Below are 19,038 nucleotides of genomic sequence, written 5' to 3'. Positions count from 1 at the left end.
CGCAATACTCTATTTTAAGAAATCTATTAGATAATTTTAAGAAAAATTCATGATTATTTATGATATACCTACTAATATACCAATAAAAAATTATGTAATAAATATTATCATCTTCTGCTCTCATACTTAATACGTCTCTCAATATATTTTTTAAATAAGTAATTTAAGGTAATATATCCAATATTATGAAAGCGACATGAGTGTAATGGAACGTTTGACGATTTTGACGGATCTTAACCTTCACTTCAAATAATAAATAATTATTTATTATTACAATAATTCAATACTCTGAGTTAACCCTACATTAGTAACCGATGTAAATAAGTTCAAAGTTTCTGAAACTTTCGAGTACATTTCGAGAGTATAAGGGATTGTTACTGTTTAAAATGTACTCATTCTCGAAAAAGAGAGTTTATTGTGTTTTTGGATGCGACGATTTTAGTAAGTTTCTAAAATATCTAATATATATATTTTATCTATTATTAATCATAATGCAACTTTGTTTTAAGTGTGATACAACTTTTGAAATTTATTCACACAACATACAAAAGTTTTTATTAGATATCGGATTATATGCAATTGCATATTTGTATATGCAATACCCTATATCAATTTGCGTCAATGAGCTTAAAACTTAAAAATATATAGTCATTTAATATTGCATATTTTGGTCATATTTTGCCCTTTTAGTGCATATTTCGCTCTTTTTAGCATATTTCGGCATTTTGATAGTGCATATAATCTGATGTCTAGTTATTATTTATCAAATTGCCGTCACCTAATAGAAAGATAATACTGCTAATGCAATTTTTGGGATGTTATTTTTAAAGAGTTTCTTATATAATTTATATAGTATTGAACTTATAACAAAATTATTAGTAACTTTTTCAGGTGGTTATATGCATCGCTTTCCGAACCCCAGCAAAAGACCAGAATTGTTTATAACTTGGCTTTTCATTTTGAGAAAAAGAGATAAAGTGAAAGAACCTGACTTTGAGAAGATTTATAATAACAAGAGAGTCTGTGATTACCACTTCATACCAGAGCACAAAATTCAACACAATCATCGCTTAAAACCTTGGGCAGTACCTACACTTCATTTAAATGGTAGGTTTACGTTTCTTTAATTTTTTTAAGTAATATAAGAATAGCAGACAAGCATGCAGTGCACCTGACCACCTGCCCATGGACATCTGTGATCATCCCCAGATAAGATGAGATTTCTATCTGAGGTCGGCTGGTCAACAGGTGCCGCTATCCCTGAGGACTATTCTGGAATGCCTCGGAAAATTAAGTCTGCCCTACCACACGCTTCAAATCAGAATACAGTAGTGCTTAACACTATAAAACTGACTATATGGGTAGTAAGAAGCTATAAGTAAGTAGTCTACTGGATTAATATAGAGGATTTATTTTTTTCTCATTGAACTCGTTCGATTCCCGGCTAGGGAAAAAGATATTTTAAAAAAGTAATAATGCAGTTTTAGTTTTTATCAAAATCGGCCTCATAACTTCTTTCAGCATTTTTGGCTAATCCTTATAGTTTCGGATATGACCCTGAAGGCCTATTTGAAAAAATCACCCTGTATATACAAATAAATAAGTATTTATAAACAAATATTAAAATGATCATTAAATAGGTTGACCAAGTCACGTAAGATTAGACAAGATATGTAATTTAAATAAAATATATTTTTACAGGGCTGTTTCGTTCAGAAGGAATCTTATTACTATTAGAACATAATTATGCAAAGCTACAAATGTGGCCTGAAGAGAACAAAGAAAACTGTATTTCTCCACAAAATCATATTGCTGCAGATGTACATGGAGATGGAGATGAAGGTAAGAATGTAACTAGTATTAAAACACTCGAATGGGATTCCAATAATACAATATCTTCTTCCAGAATCATCAATAATCTTTATCCACTAATTCATCACACTACCATTATAAAAGACATTGAAGATTTCAGTTGACAATTTATAACACAAAGCAAGACTGCATATCCAAAAAAAAAATAGAAAAGTATTCAATAAGTAACATAAATCATAATTACCATCATATACTCATTTCTATTTCAAGTAATATAACAATGTTTTATATTACTTTTAGATCATCAAAGATGCCCAACACCAATTGATAAAGACCAGTCTTCAACATCTGAAACATTACTGCCAGGTTAATATTTATTTTTTTATAATAAATATTATCTTATTATCTGCTAAAATATCTATTAAAGATGTTATAATAGTTGAAATAAATGATATTATAATGTTTACAGTTAATCTAAGTAAAACAACTATTTTATTAACTTTCAGATCTCGAAGTAGAGCTGGAAACTAACAATGATGCCGAACCTTCGTCGTCAAAACCATTAATTACAGGTTAATATTCGATTTAGTATAATAAACTTAATTGGTTGCTTTTGTAGCGAAAATTTACAAAAATTCGAAATATAAGTTTTGCTACCTGCATAAATATTTTATAGAGCCTCATTTATTTTGCAGATAACAAAAAGGGACCAGTCTCTAAAATTGAAAAATACAATTTAAAAACAAGAAAAAGGAGAATTACAAAAGAAAAACCCAATAATCGATATGAACAAGTCTTAAAGGCTCCTAAAGCCAACCACTTCACATTGGAGGATACAATGCAGCCCCTGTCATTTTATAAAAAACGCCCAAGGCTTAACTCCTATTTATACAAACATTTTAAATTGCTATCAGCCAAATCCTTGAAAATACGCCTGGACAATGTAAAGTTAAGTCCAGGAATAAATAAAGTAATTTTTGAAAAACGAAAAGACACTGTTGAAGGAATGAACGAGCAGGATCAACTTGTTACTTTAATATTTGATGAGATGCCTCTGACACAAAACATACAGTATGATTCCAAGACTGATAACTTTGTAGGTTTCGTCACAAATGACGGAAGTTTAAAAATTGCAAACCGTGCTCTTGTATTCATGGTAAATGGAATTAAAACGAATTTCAAACAACCAATAGCTTACTATTTCACACAGTCTCTCAACACGCGGGAATTAAAAGAAATAATAATTGATGTGATACGACATGTAAAGTCAACAGGTTTAAAAATATTATGTACCGTTTCTGACCAGGGTGCTACTAACGTTAGTGCTATTAATAGCCTATTCAAAGACACTAAGGCAGCATATTTGAAGAAAGGCAAAGAGCTACGCGGAGAATTTTATGAGGTCGACAAGCAAAAAATTATCCATTTGTACGATGTGCCCCGTCTTTTCAAGGGTATAAGGAATAATCTTTTAACTAAATATATGGTGTATAAAGATGACAAAGATGAAAATAAAAGAAAATTAATAAAATGGCAGTATCTTCAACAATTATATGAAGTAGACAAACGTTTCGGAGAATTAAGGTTGGTTACATTTAAAATACATTATATATATTTTTTTTATAATATAGGAGTAGCAGACTAGCATGCAGTCCACCTGATGGTAAGTGGCTACGCCGCCCACGGACATCTGTGATCAACCCCAGATAGGATTAGATATTCCTACCTGAGGTCGGCCACAGATGCACCGCTACCCCTAAGGGACTAAGCTGGAACTCCTCGGAAAAGTATGTCTCCCTTACCACACCCTTCAATGGAACACAGCAGCGCTTAACACTGTTGTTATGAGGCTGAAATAGGTGTGGCGGTGGTGCCGCCGGAGTCGAACCACAAAGGGTTCTACCACCTTTACAAAGACTTTCAAATACATATATTAATTGTATTTGCTGATTCCTAAATAGAATTTCAATACCTGTAAAATATATACAAAAAAGGCAAATAAAATATTATAGTAAATTATTACTGCTTTAATAATTATATAACCCTTCATTAATTATATTTCCAGATTTCTGTACCAGCTGACTGAAGAGCACATCAACCCAAAAAAAATTAAAAAAAAGTGTGCCAAAACGGCCACGGAAATTTTCAGCCATAATGTGGCAGTTGCAGCGGAGCACTTGACTGCCAGAAAGTTATTGCCCATTGAATGCAAAAATCTTATTCCTGTAGTGCTACTATTTGATAAATTATTTGACAGCTTAAATGCACGGACTTTCAGAAGCCCAAATGGAAAAAAATTCAGCTGTGGCGTAAGAAGAAACTCACCACATCACAAACTATGGGTAGAAAGCAAAGTGTTTTTAAATAATGTTAAATTTTTAGTAGTAAAGACAGAAGGAAACGTAACACGTATTGATCCAACATCTGTCCCATCTCTTAAGAATTTAATAAAAACCATTAAAGGTGTGCAAACATTGTGGTCCATGTTACATAAACGGTATTTATTTGATTATTTATTAACTGGAAAATTGAGCCTCGAGCCGCTTAAAATGTTTTTCGGTAATATAAGAAGTTTAGGGGTCAGAAATGGTGCCCTTAACTGTCGAGCTTTCGAAGATGCCTTTAAAACTTTACTCTTAAACAATTTCATTTCACTTCAGACAAGAAACACAAATTGTGAAGGACATTTAAATAATTACCTTCAAACTCTAGAGTTTTTGTTCAACGAAAACCTTAATAATACCATAAATGAAACTGAGGTTGAGCTTGAGCCCAGCTTAAGCCAAAAAATATTTAAACAAATTTATAGAGAAAAAATTGTAGTTGCTAATAATAATCAACAGCAAAGATATTTGTGTGGTTGGGTGCTGTCTCACTGTCTACGTAAAGTAGTAAAGGGATGCAAAAGTTGTAAAGGCACCTTGTTGTCTAAAAAAACAGATATTGGAAACGAATACATAAGAGGTAAAGAATATAATATAAAAAAACAATGGATTGCCTATCCATCAAGACAATTGATCGACTGTTACAATGAGATTCATGAAATAACGATAATTTTTACTAGAAAAACCTTTGTAAAAAACAAAATTAAACGCAAAATAGCAAAGATTGTTGATACATTTGTTAAATTTCCAGTTAGTTGTGATATCCACAAAGCCGAGTTTAGGCAAGTGTTTATCGATGTATCAATTAACATTTTAATGTTTACCTGGTGCCGATCAATTAACCGTATTTTGAGTGGTAAGATAAAATATAAAGAAAATATAATGTAATATTTTTTTTTTATTTCTATGAAAAACCAAACATATTTATTTTTGTATTTAGTACATTTAAGTTTTATAGGTGCTGTCCGTATAGTTTTTTCTTAGTTTACATTTAATTTAGGTCCAAATATGTCGCGTGCTTAAAGGTAAAAGGGCCTATAGCTAAGGGTTAATAGGGATTTATGCTGAAAGGGCACATAATTTATTTTTTTTTGCCAACCCTTAGCTATAGGCCCTTTTACCTTTAAGCACGCGATGTATCTGCAGTTAATTAAATTGCGGGAGCACTAAAGACACATAAGAATAAGTGTAAATTTTCCTTCATATAAGGTCTAAATGTAAATCATACGCTTTTAGGTTTAGGTATTAAAGACTGCCTCAAGTTTGTTATTATATTTTGTGTACCTATTCAGTCTGTTGTTGTGATATTTTAAAACCTGTTGTAAATAATAAAAATATTACCAAATTGTGTATTTTCTTTTTATTTATTTCATAATAAATATGACACAAATCTAAATAAATATAATGAATGTTCAGCTACTTATGAACGCTTGCGTGTGTAGGTTTTCTTGAAATCTTAATCTGTTCATCTGCTTTAGGCGCTGACTGTACATACTAATTTATACAAAATAAATAACTTCAGTTTACCCCCCAATCGCTTGGCGGCGCTGCTGTGCATATATGTCCATTTCATAAAGTAGAATGGTTATATACTCTTTGGTTTAGGCCTCCTTATTTGCATACCAAATCAGTATTGAAATTATCCTGAATGGCTCATTATCAAAGGTAAAAAAAAGGAGAAATAAAAATGCTAGTTTACTGAATATTTATTCCAGTCAAAATAATATGCTTACAGGATAATACTTCAAAACACAATGGAAATATAATTGCGAAAATAATGGATATAGTTAGTATGTGCCACTTATAAATAAGGAATGTGACAAATCAGGCATCAATTGATTAATTAGTTCTAAGCTGGTAGTCGCCATTCTGTGTGATATACCTAACCCACGGCAGGGCTTGATAGCCACTCTTTTCAATAATTTTCAGGTATCTAACTTGAATGCCAGATGTGGTGAAGTAGGGGATTTCAAATTTAACTTGAATCGGTGGTTTCCCATCCACATCCTCACATTCAACGGACGGTAATCCAAAGTGGGCTCTCATGAGATACTCCTTACCCCCTGGGAAGGACTTAATCGACCAAGTGATAGCATTTTGTTCTGGTGTGTACCTAACACTACCGATTGTAGTTTTGAATTTTGGTGAGTCAGCATCAGCAGGTACTGGAATGATTATCTCCACGTTGTTAGCGGTTGAACGCCTCTTGAACTGTGATTTAGCTTTTATCATGTACTCTACTCTGGAGTGGGCATGACGCTCAATAACAGACTCAATCCAAATCAACGGCTTCACATGTGTATTCAGTCTGTAGGACATCAGTTCAAATTCACCATCAGGAGGGATGAAAGAAATGGTCCTGTCATTCTCAAAGCGCGATAATCTCACGCACTGGTGGAATTTAACATCCTCTAGTTCTACAGACTTAGATTTCCCTCTGCCAGTGCTTTCAAAGAGGACCTTGTCGTTTAAGCCAAGCCTCAGTTCTGGCATGCCAGATAAATACACTCTCATCTTTATGGCCCCTACTATCTCACTTCTAAGTACATTGCCATTCGAGTTAGCAAGCAAGTTAACAGATTCAATAACATCTAGAAATACTTCGTTTTTCCTATACTTAATGCCCTCAGATCTCCATGAGACTGCGTTGGTCACTGCCATGGGGATTCTAGGCTGCATCTCGAGTTTGTGGCCCTCCTGGGTTATGTATTCCTGTAGGATCTTACTATCAGTGGTCTGAGGGTAGCCAAAGTCCAACAATTCGTCCATCAACTCGTAAATAACTACGAAGTTGTCGCGTATACTTTCTTCCTCCAGTTCCTTGAAGTACTCTGTCATGACTTCGACTATTTTGTACAGAAACACGAAAACGAGAGCAATGTTGGCGTTTTTCTTCGTAGTGGACACGATGTACAGATTGTTAGTCTTGATGTACGCGAAGGTGCACTCTCCGGTCTGCAGCAGAGGAGTCAACATGCCCTCTTCCTCCTTCTCCATGAGAAGGGGCATAAACTTGTCGATGACACCCATGTCGACATCGCCGCGGTAGTTCCTTGATATCAGCACCTTCCCCTTCACGTCCAAAATGTATATAGCCGACGACGACATCTCGCTGGAAACAAAATTATCACTGATGACACTTATCGCTCTATCTATAACCAACAAAACCTGTTTGTATTACATGTCCTAGCATATCAATTCGCTGAGATGTGGTTTGCCAAATAAAATATATGACGCTGAACGATGTAAACTAAGCGTTGATGTACTTACGTGGTGGACTATACGTTTATTTAATTATAAATCATAATTATCTGCAATTCTATTAATTCCAGCGCAGACGTGGTGACGCAATTGTGTTGAAGTGAATTAGCGTTTGTCAGTGTCAACTGTCAATGATGTTTTGATGACAATGACTGTAAAGATGACATTCTGTGTTTTCGGGTATAGTATCATAGATTCATAGAGCCGTCGCATTCTCCTAACTTATACGAAAATATCTAATTAAATACTTATACCATTATTACTATTCAATGTTTTTGTAGAGACATATATTTTTTTTGTAAAATTAATAAATTAAAAAATGAAAAGTGAATAAATATTTTCTAATAAGAAAATAAATCTACAAACGAAACGCATAACATGGATGGCTGTCATAACTAATGTCATTGTCGCCCTGACAATCAAATATTCAATCTGTGATTGGTGTAGGTTGGCTCGATGCCCTTGTTTATTTGTTTTTATTTCATTATTTAAAATTAAAGATTTCTCATTATCAAAGGGACGAATGATGTGAGGGTCACATAAAGTACAGTGTGTTTGTTTTCGTATTATTAGAAGCAGTGTTTGTAGATGAGTTCAGAAAAATGGTATCGAGGACAGAGCCGAAGAAAAAGAATCCCTTAGTTTTCTTAGATATTGCTATTGACGGGGAAAAAGGTTAGTACTGTACATTGATCTATTAATTTGCACATAAAAGTGTTATTAAGATAGCAAAACACGAACAAAGGATAAGTTATATGTGTAAAACATATCGTAATTTATCATTGCATTATGTGCATAAAGATTGATGATTTACGATTCAGTATAGTGTGCTGAGGTCGTGAAACATTGTTGGTCGATTGATCCGTTGCACCGAGCACCTCAATGATAATGTACCTGTTATATCACAAAGCTTTATTTTACATAATGAAGTGCATTTGAAATTTAAATTAGTGACCTTATTTTTATGATTTTGTTTAGGTACCAGTGTATATTTTTGAAATATTATTAATGTGTTCAAGGACTTTGAAACTGTTGCAGCATAAATTTACATAACTATTATATATGTATAGGAAGATGTTTTAGTCATTAAAAATGAGTTTCGATGAATTTTATATACACTTGTTTCTAAGTCGGTGTGTTAGCTTTTACATCTTGTTGAGGATACAACTCATTATTGTCACACTGTTGGTCTCCTGTTAGTGTAAGAGGGTTTTAGGCCATAGTCCACTACACAAATGTTAATTGATAGACTTCTTATCTTTAAAGACTTCCTTTTTTAAAGACTATTCATCTGTGCTGACCTCGCAATATTTTCTTCACTGTTAAAACAACTTATAATTATCTTCTCTAAGCTATATGCTTACTTTCATTTAAAAATCAGAAGTGCATAACTGGGATCTGAACCTGGTATCCCCAATATAAGGCCTAGGTATCACAACATTTGTATTAAAAATTAAATTAATGCCATGCCATTAAATTACATGCCAACCACACAAGGCCATATCATTTAATTATTGTAATTCAAATGAAAAATGTTATATTCTAAATGAAATTACAACTTTATATAATTTATTATCAAATGTTTAAATAAATATGTATGAACAAATATCATTATAAATTATTATGATAGTAATTAAATATGTAAATATCCATAATATGTAAATATATGTATATGCTATTAGTAATCCTATTAGCTAACTCATTATTTAAGACAATATTTTAAATAAATACATTGTCAACCATTACTGTACCACTGTTAGCATGGCACACTTTTTAGGAAAATGGGTTTGAACTTTAAGGCTATTATCCACCATGCTGACCACGCTGACTTTTGAAGGTAGTAGAACCCTTTATGGTTTGACTCCTGAGGCACCACCGTTACACCTATTTCTGCCTAATAACAACAGTGTTAAGCACTGCTGTTTTCCGATTTGAAGGGTGTGGTAAGGGAGATATACTTTTCCGAGGCATTCCAGCTTAGTCCTCAGGGGTAGCGGCGCATTTGTGTCCTCAGGTTGGAATATCTAACCCTATCTGGGGTTGATCACAGGTGTCCATGGGCGGCAGTAGCCACTTACCATCAGGTGGACTGCATGCTCGTCTGTTACTCCTATATTGTAAAAAAAAATACTTCACAGACAGTTCAGGTTTTTTTCAAACACAGTCAAGTATCCTCACAATATTTTTCTCCACAGTATAAGCAAGTGATTATTAATGCCTAATACATACATAACATAAGCATCAGAAGGGTGTGTGTGTGATTGGAACGTCAAACCCCCTGAATATGAGGCCAAGTTTTTTAACCACTATACTATTATAGTCCTTGCTAAACTTCTAGTCCGCTCTGAAGTTGTTGCGCGCAGGTGTAGCGAGAGAGCCAATGTGGTCGAACACAACCTCACGCGTATACGGGCATACTAACTACTCTATGTACCCGTGGGCGACGAGAGCGGGCTGCGTACGGGGCCGAGGTGTCCCGCGCTGTCTTCGTCCCGCTAATATCTACAATTTGCTGTTGTGACGCGACTCGTTTCTATATTCAGAGAGGACTACAAGTTTGGCGTGGACTCTACTATTAATAAAAATTGTTTGAAGTAAATATAAAAATTTAATTCAAAGTTGTCTTTGTGATAAAGAAATATAATTTTGATAAAGTAAAATTAATTGTGAACTGCACAAATTTTCAGCTGGGCGCATGGTGATAGAACTAAGAGCAGATGTGGTACCCAAAACAGCTGAGAACTTTCGAGCACTGTGCACTGGTGAGAAGGGAATTGGAGTGTATGGAAAACCACTCCACTACAAAGGTGTTCGATTTCATAAAGGTTAGTCAATATTCAAACAGGTATTGGTTATGAATGTATAACATATTCCCTAAGATCATAAGGAAAAATAGACACTTGTCCATTAATTTCGACTTACAAACAACACTTCGTACTTACAAAATCACTCACTTTTATTAGACACCCAAATAAAGAATAGATTAACCAGAGTAGATTAAAGATTATCGAACCAGAAAGTTTTAACATTTTCTACAGTCACAAATACTTTTGCTTTAAAGCAGTAGTTTAAAGATGTGTTGTAATTTGAAAGGTAGAAAATAATATGCTTTATATATAAAATGTTGCAATATATATTACGGAGCGATATCCCATAGTGTATTTATAAAGATGGTTGAATGAATCAAAATATTATTAGAGCTTTTTATCAGGACTCTGATTACATTATACAAAACTTGTGTTTTATTTCTAATGTATTGTTTCAGCTATGTCGCTGTTCATGGTGCAAGGCGGTGACATAATACATGGTGATGGATCCGGCGGCGAGAGCATATATGGACCGACTTTTGAAGACGAAAATTTTATTTTACCGGTAATTATCAAGTTCTTTTATGATGTAAACTTAAAGTTGATCAAGGAGTAGTTAAAGAGAGAGTTTTGACACATAATAAGTTAGGTCTCAGATCGGACTTGGAACCCAATTTGGGGTTGATTAAATGATTACTCCATAATTGCCACTCACTAGTTACCATGTGGTGGACGCTATTGCCTATTTAGACTTTAATTGCTTATAGAAAATCAACATGAAATTCATATAAATTAGTCTGTTAAATATTTTACTTGTCAGGAGGGACATAATACGAGTAAATGTATCTAATATACAGGGTGCATTTTTCAAATAAGCTTTCAGGTCGTAAATCTTTTCAGCATTTTTCGCTAATCGTTTTGGATTTGGCTCTGAAGGCCTTTTTGAAAAATTCACCCTCTATATGATTATATAAAATAGATACATTTATTACGTACGAATATAATGTATGATTCAGATGTGATATGTAGGAGAAAATGTTTGATTAAGGTCTATTTTCGTATTGAAAACAAATTAAATCTTTCATCAAAACACAACTAATCCTTTCTCTATTGAACATTCAAGCATGAAGACGGCGTCCTATCAATGGCGAACAAAGGTCGTCCGCACACGAACGGCTCTCAGTTCTGTGTGACGAGCGGCCCGTGTCCGCACTTGGACGGCACCAACGTGGTGTTCGGACGTGTGCTGGGCGGCGCTGGGGTGCTGGATGAGGTGCAACGGACCAATGATGATGGAAGACCTACAATGGTAAGCTATAGTGTCAAGTAGGCAATCTTGCGAACATTAAAATATGCAGTCACGATATTAACTTTATATAAGGTTTTTGATGGTGGTAGAACCCTTCATGGTTTGACTGCGGTGGTACCACCGTGGCGGCGTATTTCTACCTAATAACAGCAGTGTTACGCGCTGCTATGTTCTGGTTTGAAGGGTGTGGTAAGGGAGACATTTCCGAGGCGTTTCAGCTTAGTCCTCAGCGGTAGCGACGCATCTATGGCCGACCTCACGTAGCAATATCTAATCCTATCTGGGGTTGATTATAGATGTCCATGGGCGGCAGTAGCTACGTACCATCAGGTGGGCTGCATGCTCGTCTGCTACTCTTATATTATAAAATATATAAACCAGTTAAAAATTACAATTTAATTATTATAGCACACAATGATAATAATTGATATGTACGTAGAAAATGAAAATAAATGTGGTATCGTTGTCACAATAATAACAGATAAACTAGTTTACAATTAATGTACAACACATGCAATATTGATAAATAAATATACATACAAGTTAATAAACTACCTAACTCTACTATAAATTATATAACTTTCTAAAGTAAAACAAAATGCTATGACATCATAAAATTACCTTTAATAACTTCAGAATACTTTTTCACTAGGAATGCGTTATAGAAGACTGTGGGGAGTTGGAAGATGTTGAGAACTGGGACGTGAATTGCCGCGATGGTACCGCGGATGAGCTGCCTGAGTTCCCCGAGGATATGAGGGAGCCTCTAAGTGTGAGTTCACCATTCATTCATACGTTTCTGTTACATTGCTGAACATGGGTTATCTAGCAGCGTGACAAAAGGTAGATTGGCAATATTGGCAGCAATGAAGAATGATGAAGCAATTCAGATTTAATTGGATTCCATGGTTAAACTTTTCTTACGATGTTTTTCTTAATTTTTGCCAGTTATTTATAATCAGTCTAACATGTTATCCATTCATTAATATTCTATAAGTTGTGAAATTGAGTCAAGTTGCGGAATTGAGTCATTTTAATATGTATTTTTGTATTTTTTTAATTAAATGTAGTAGTTTTCATATTTCGACCCACGTTACATGGGCCATGGTCACTGCGAATCTGCGATAGAGAAGAAAATCTTTGACAAAGACTAGTGTTAGAATAATCTATCTACCCCACGTCTAGCGCATATTTTTACTCTTTTTTTCACAATTGCATATTTGTGAATGATTTTCCAGGTAGAACAGCTGATGCCATGTCTTAGAGACATAAAACACGCGGGAAACACTCTGTTCGGTGCGGGGCGGTACGGGGCTGCGGCTAGAAAGTACACCAAGTGTGTGCGTTATGTTGATCACTTGAAGCACGCCGTGCATCACGTGCCCGATCGCCGTCGGAGGGAGGACTGTGAGTGTGATTAAAATATAATATAGCGAAAGTTTAATAATAATAATTTAATTATTTATTTCAAGTAAGAAAGACTTATTTTTGAATTACAATTAAACATTTAAGTTACATTACAATTTTATATGTAGAAAACTGCAATGAGAATCAAATCTACAGTCTACTCTATTGTTTATCATCTTCATAATAATAACAACATTTATATGCATGGTTCGATTCCCGGCCAGACAGATGTCTAAATTATGAATAGATTTCCATTTCCGGGCCTGAATGTTTGTACACACAATTTGCACAAATTTTAGTTGGTCGGAAAAAAGTATTAATAAAATAATAAAAGGTGAAATAAGGGATCGTTCTACTTGAGTTTCGCGGAAATTATAAAATTTCAACATACAATAATATGTACTGTTGATTTTCAATATATTGTATAAATTGATATTCTAGACATGCAATATGAATACCGATACTTTAACAATAATTTCTCCAATTTACATCCTTACTGAGTGTCAAAAATCAAAAGTGGCGTGGTGCCGTACTGCCAAAATTAGCAACGCAACGCACAAATTTGCACCATGCAACGCGCCAATTATACTGGCATTTATTCCTTAACATCTAAACATAGTGAACCTTAAGAAACATATCCATACTATGACATCAGTGCCGCTGCAGTTCTGTTTTCACTGTCACGTCCAAAAAATCTTAACAAAAGTGTTTTACTCACTTACTTACTTACTCCGCTGGCGCAGCGACCCAAAGTGAGTCTTGGCCTCCGACACGAGATTTCGCCACTTGTCCCTGATTTGCGCAGTTTCAAGCCAGTTATTGGCTTTAAGTTCGCGCAAATCTGCTTCGACCCTGTCTGCCCAGCGGTATTTTGGGCGGCCAACAGGGCGTCGACCATTTGGACGCCCCAAGTACGCGCGCTTGACGCCGCGATCCTCGCTCATTCTTACAACGTGGCCAAGCCAGCGAAGCCGGTGGGATTTAATTACTCCTATGATGTTAGGCTCGGCCACTAGATCTTCAATCTCTTTGTTTGTACGGGATCGCCATTCCCCACTATCGGACTGGGCTGGTCCCAGAATCTTCCGTAAAATTTTTCGTTCTGCTACCAACAGTCTATTTTCCTCCTTTAACAGAGCTTTAACAAACCTCCTTTAACAAAAGTGTTTTATTAAAATAAATAAATTTTGACAGTTATCACAACGATGGTGCAGTACTTGCGGCAGAGCAGCCTGAACCTGGCGGCCTGCCACATCAGGCTGGAGAAATGGCGGCCGTGCATCGACACGTGCAATGAGGTACAGTTTCGATATGAAATTAATGAATGACTTGTATAGTGTGATTGAAGGTAGAACCCGTTGCTGTTCGACTCCGGCAGCACCACCGCCACACCTATTTCTGCCTCATAACAGCAGTGTTGAGCGCTGTTCAACTGGTTCTGGTTCGAAGGGTGTGGTAAGGGAGACATATTTTCCAAGGCATTCCAGCTTAGTCCTCAGGGGTAGGGGCGCATCTGTGGCCGACCTCAGGTAGGAATATCTAATTCTATCTGGAGTTGATTAAGTTACAATTTATAAGAGGCGTAGGACTGTGCGCGCTTCAATCACTTAATGTAATTTAACATTCAAATCATTCATTCAACTGGTCACTAAAACTAATATACTTAATACATTTTACAGGTTTTGGAAGTGGATCCAACGAATGAAAAGGCCCTATACAGGCGAGCGCAAGCTCACTTCGCCCTTAAGAACTACGACGGCGCCCTTGTAGACCTAAAACATGCGAACAGAGTTTCCCCGAACAACAGAGCGATTCTCAAACTGATGGACGAGGTGCGGATATCATACAAAACGTACAACGACGTCCAGAGGCAGCGGCTCTCAAAGTTTTTTCGGGAGCAAAAAGACAATTCAACGCAAGACTCGGACGAATCTGATGCTGAAAGTGATGATTTTTAAACTGTGAGTGTTTGTTCTGGGATGGTAAGTAATGCTAATGTGTAGAAGTGAAACTTCTCTGTTTGTCGTGAAATATGCGAACATAAGCCTATGTTTCTTCAGGATTTTTCACTAATGGGTTCAAATACAAATAAAGAATAACATTATAATTAATATAAATATTACTATGGTATAGAAGATTAAATTTTCGTTGCCTGTTTAACATCGCAACAATCTAAAATCATATTGTCTATTTTTATTTCAATTTTTAGGGACTTGGTCCTCATATTTCTGAAATATTCCCGCTTCCTAGAAGTCCCGATAAACGTACATGATTTTATACTTTGGGGGATTTGAGCACATTAAAGGTTCCTCTGGATCCGACTTTAAATATAATTCTAATCTTACCGGGGATTGATAACAGATGACCACGGGCAACATATGGTGGACTAACATTTGTTGGTCATTGGTTGAAATAAGTATTTTATATGAAAAATAATGTTCATTCCCTTAGAGCAGAGTGGTGATACCTCCATATGAAGGAGAGATCCATTCCCAACAGTGGGCAAATGGGTTGTAGTACTAGAATGTTCATCGTTATGCCAAAAAGTTATTACTAGACTTTTGAAAAAATGGTCAATATGACCTGCCTTATTAAATCAATCCTTCCTGGATTTCGCCCTAGAGACTAAGTTGGGACATATGGCGTTCCAGCTTATTCCTTGTGGGTATTGAGATAGCAAATTCAGTGTCGTGTGTAGTATGAGCGATTGGCAAGATTGGATAGTATGCAGGTTATACAGTGTGTTTAATTTTGCATAAAAATTACACAAAATTGGTCATATTCCTTATTGTCTGTGTGTCCCCGTGGGGTATAACACTTACGACTAGCCCCTTATAACGTTGAGAAACGCATACGTAATAAACTTCAAATAGAACTCATTCAATTTGGAGTTGATTACGTCACACCTAGTATCAGGAACGCTTGTTATTTTAATATTTTCAATATATAAAGAAAAGTACACTATCGCAGGTGCATTGTGTTATAATATTATGTGTAATCAATATATGGTGTCTTCTATATGTATTTCAGACATATAAAATGTAGGTTGTAAAACATAAGATACAATTGATGTCTAAGGAATAATAAAACTTATGTCTATTCATAATAGAGCTGTAATTCCATCGGACATTCTGATGGCAGTGAGCTGCTATGAAATTTTACTAAAATGGTTACGTAAATGGTTGGTGAATTAAAGTATTATGGTAAATGGGAATAAAATTAATGGAATTTAAATGTGTAGTGCAAAGAACCAACTATGAATAAGTGCACAGTTCAATCCTATGGTGCTTTGTACGTGTGAGCGGCTGGTTCTAAACTTTAATGATTTTGAATATATTAAAATATGGATATACTTATTACAATGTTGAATGTGGTAGAACTCTTTGTGATTCGTCTCCGAAGCCATTACCGGAACACCAATTTCTGCCTTATAAACGGCAGCAGTAGTGTTGTGCTTCGCTTTGAAGGGTGTGGTAAGGGCACAGATTAATAAATAGTTACTACGTAAGTAAGGGGGACATACTTATCCGAAGCGATCCAACTTAGTTCTCAAAGTAGAAACACATCTGTGGCCATCTGGTGTTGATAACCGATGTTCATGATCGGCAGCAGTTATTTGCTATCAGATGGACTGCGTGCCTTCTTGCGTGAAAATGTATTTTTAAAATTCACATTGTGAAATATCAATAATTAATCGATGCCCGATACTCTGGTACTCTGGTATATTTTAAATTGAATTTCATACCTAAATTTTATGTGAATTTTTGAGTTTAACCTCTGAATACACATATTTAACTTGTAATCAGTATATCCGTCTAATGTATATGGGGAAGAAAATATTTACCTATATCTTGATATCGATGTAAATGAGTACGATGTGTTGTGTTTGTATACATTTACAAAATAGGATTATGGAATTAACTAAATCTTATCTATGATCTACAAGTTCCAAGTAAGTGGGCGTTGTGTTTGGATTTATGATAAAATGGTCACGTGACTTATTTGGATGTGTCCACTATAAGCGATGTTTTATGTAACTATGGTTGTCATCATTTATTTCATCATGAGATTATGGTGAAGTATAATAAAAAATAATCTTTTGTAAGAAACGTGATTTAAAATTATAAACGTGATTGTTTTTGTGTATAAGAATTGTTTTTAATGGTTCTTTGTAATTGTAAGCCTACATATACGTACAAGAAGCATAATTAATTGTCTGTGACCGCTATTATAATATTAAATTAGTGTTTGACGATATAGTTTTGCTTTTTAAAGTAAAGACCCTTCTGTAAAATATGCTTCAAATGGTACAGTTTTAAACCCCTTCTATTGAAATCGTATAGTTTAAACGTTATATTTTGATATTCCCTTGTAGTGATTTTGTACACCTGCTTTATATAAATATATTACGCTTTCTATACTATAGCCATACACTAAGAATTTTCCACATATGAATGCATAAACACCCAGAGGCGGAACATACATCAATTAATTATTTAGACATATGTTGTCTGACCGGGAATCGAACCCGGAACTGTGTGTGTCAGACCGGTGTGGTGAGCGCTCCGCCACGCGCGGGGTCACAATATTTTTATTGATATATTCTATTATAAATGACATAAAACTTATGATTTCCTAATAGCCTATTTTGTAAAGAACCCTTTGCCCTACTCGTGTGATATCACATAATATGACGAAGTACAAAAATGGCTCTGCAAATAATGTCCTTATGTCCTGTTGTATTATTACATAATGATGATGTTATAACTAAATTGCAACCGTTATGTTTATTATTTTTGATATGTATCTTATTTTACACAGCAATTAAAACAAAGTCATTAATGTTCTACTGCTGGGTAGGGGTCGTTTCTCAAAATGAGACGAAATGTTACATAGTATTTAAATACTTTGAGAAAATCATTAAGTTGTGTAGGTTTCTTTGTGATCTCCCTGCGCTGTTTAAGCGTTTCTTATACGTGTATTTATTGTTTCATCGTCCAAATTACAATGTGACAATGTAATTTATATATATGGATTCAACTTGATCTGTCATGGTGATCGGAGATTTTCTTACCAGTCTCGCAGTAAGTAGCTTTACCCAGCAGTGGATATTTAAAGACTTACATATATCACTTATAATTATTTTATTTGCATTCTTTTAAAAAGGTTGCTTATTTATTTTGCGTTATATTCTAAAAAGCAGCATCTTTAGATGTTTTTTTGTGATTGTATAAGGACAATATTGATTAATGTTTATAAAACCGAATTATTTTCTTTAATTTTAGATTATGTTTAAAATATATATTTTATAAGATTTTGTTTGTATCTAAATTCATACGATGATTGAACGTTTAACGTGGCGTGTAATCACTTACAAAGTAAGAAAAAGTATTTGATTAATTTAAAATTAATGGTTAATGTGCAAAATAAAAATGACGTAAATTTAAGTAGGGTTGAGGAAATTTTGATTTCTTTATTGTTTTAAAAACGCAAAATCTTACAGCGTAATGTCTTATGAAATATTATTAATAATCATAAAATGTTTTAATATTATAAGCATTGTGTGGCTCCTAGATTTAGTAGAATAGCTTTAAAAGTAATCATAGATAATATATTTGTAATTGTACATTGAAAATGTGTTCGTCGCAATCATGAAATTTTGCCAGTTATAAAATGTGATCTGAACTTTTAAATTTCCATACAAACAATACAATCTATCTAATGTTGTGCCTAGCTTAGACAATTTCTTTATTTTAGACAGTCAAACGTCGATAAATAAATTCATTCATTCATTCATTCGATCTCTGGTAGGAGAACAATGGATAGATTATTTTAACTGGCGATACATTGATTACTGTTCTTCAATTGCATATAGGTGTATCTAATTTGTCCCTTTGACTATAATATCTTGAATTAATTGCCAAATAAACCACAAGTTCTGTTAAGATGCAAATTTACAAATTCTGTGAACTCCTTTGCTAGATGCTAGTTTTTTACTGACTTATAAAATTGGAAAAAATATTTGGAAAAAATAAAATTAATTTTCGACTGGGACTTA

General features: G+C 34.5%; 2 protein-coding genes and 1 long non-coding RNA gene across 3 annotated transcripts; 2 read left to right on the top strand and 1 right to left on the bottom strand.

Moving 5' to 3' along the window:
* The first annotated feature begins 212 nt into the window (after window positions 1-212).
* LOC140754368 (uncharacterized) lies at window positions 213-1,871 on the top strand. Its single transcript, XR_012103650.1, has 3 exons — window positions 213-441; window positions 892-1,107; window positions 1,702-1,871. It is a non-coding gene; the product is annotated as an uncharacterized LOC140754368 (long non-coding RNA).
* A 4,013-nt stretch (window positions 1,872-5,884) lies between these two features.
* AP-1mu (adaptor protein complex 1, mu subunit) lies at window positions 5,885-7,604 on the bottom strand. The gene is made up of 2 exons (XM_073089274.1): window positions 7,467-7,604; window positions 5,885-7,308 (listed from the first exon to the last, which is right to left on the bottom strand). The coding sequence occupies exon 2, from the start codon at window positions 7,302-7,304 to the stop codon at window positions 6,036-6,038; it is 1,269 nt and encodes a 422-aa protein (XP_072945375.1). The 5' UTR covers window positions 7,305-7,308; window positions 7,467-7,604; the 3' UTR covers window positions 5,885-6,035.
* A 277-nt stretch (window positions 7,605-7,881) lies between these two features.
* Cyp40 (Cyclophilin 40) lies at window positions 7,882-15,065 on the top strand. Its single transcript, XM_073089181.1, has 8 exons — window positions 7,882-8,132; window positions 10,145-10,282; window positions 10,723-10,829; window positions 11,388-11,573; window positions 12,226-12,345; window positions 12,812-12,980; window positions 14,175-14,278; window positions 14,660-15,065. Exons 1-8 carry the CDS (start codon window positions 8,060-8,062, stop codon window positions 14,936-14,938), a joined length of 1,176 nt encoding a protein of 391 aa, XP_072945282.1. The 5' UTR covers window positions 7,882-8,059; the 3' UTR covers window positions 14,939-15,065.
* Window positions 15,066-19,038: the final 3,973 nt, after the last annotated feature.

This window comes from Epargyreus clarus, unplaced genomic scaffold (assembly GCF_041222505.1).
Source record: "Epargyreus clarus isolate Ecla_fem2 unplaced genomic scaffold, WU_Ecla_fem_2.2 ptg000029l, whole genome shotgun sequence".
NCBI classification, from domain to species: Eukaryota; Metazoa; Arthropoda; class Insecta; order Lepidoptera; family Hesperiidae; genus Epargyreus; species Epargyreus clarus.
Note: the sequence above shows the minus strand (reverse complement) of the source record. Positions and strands in the feature narration are given on the sequence as shown.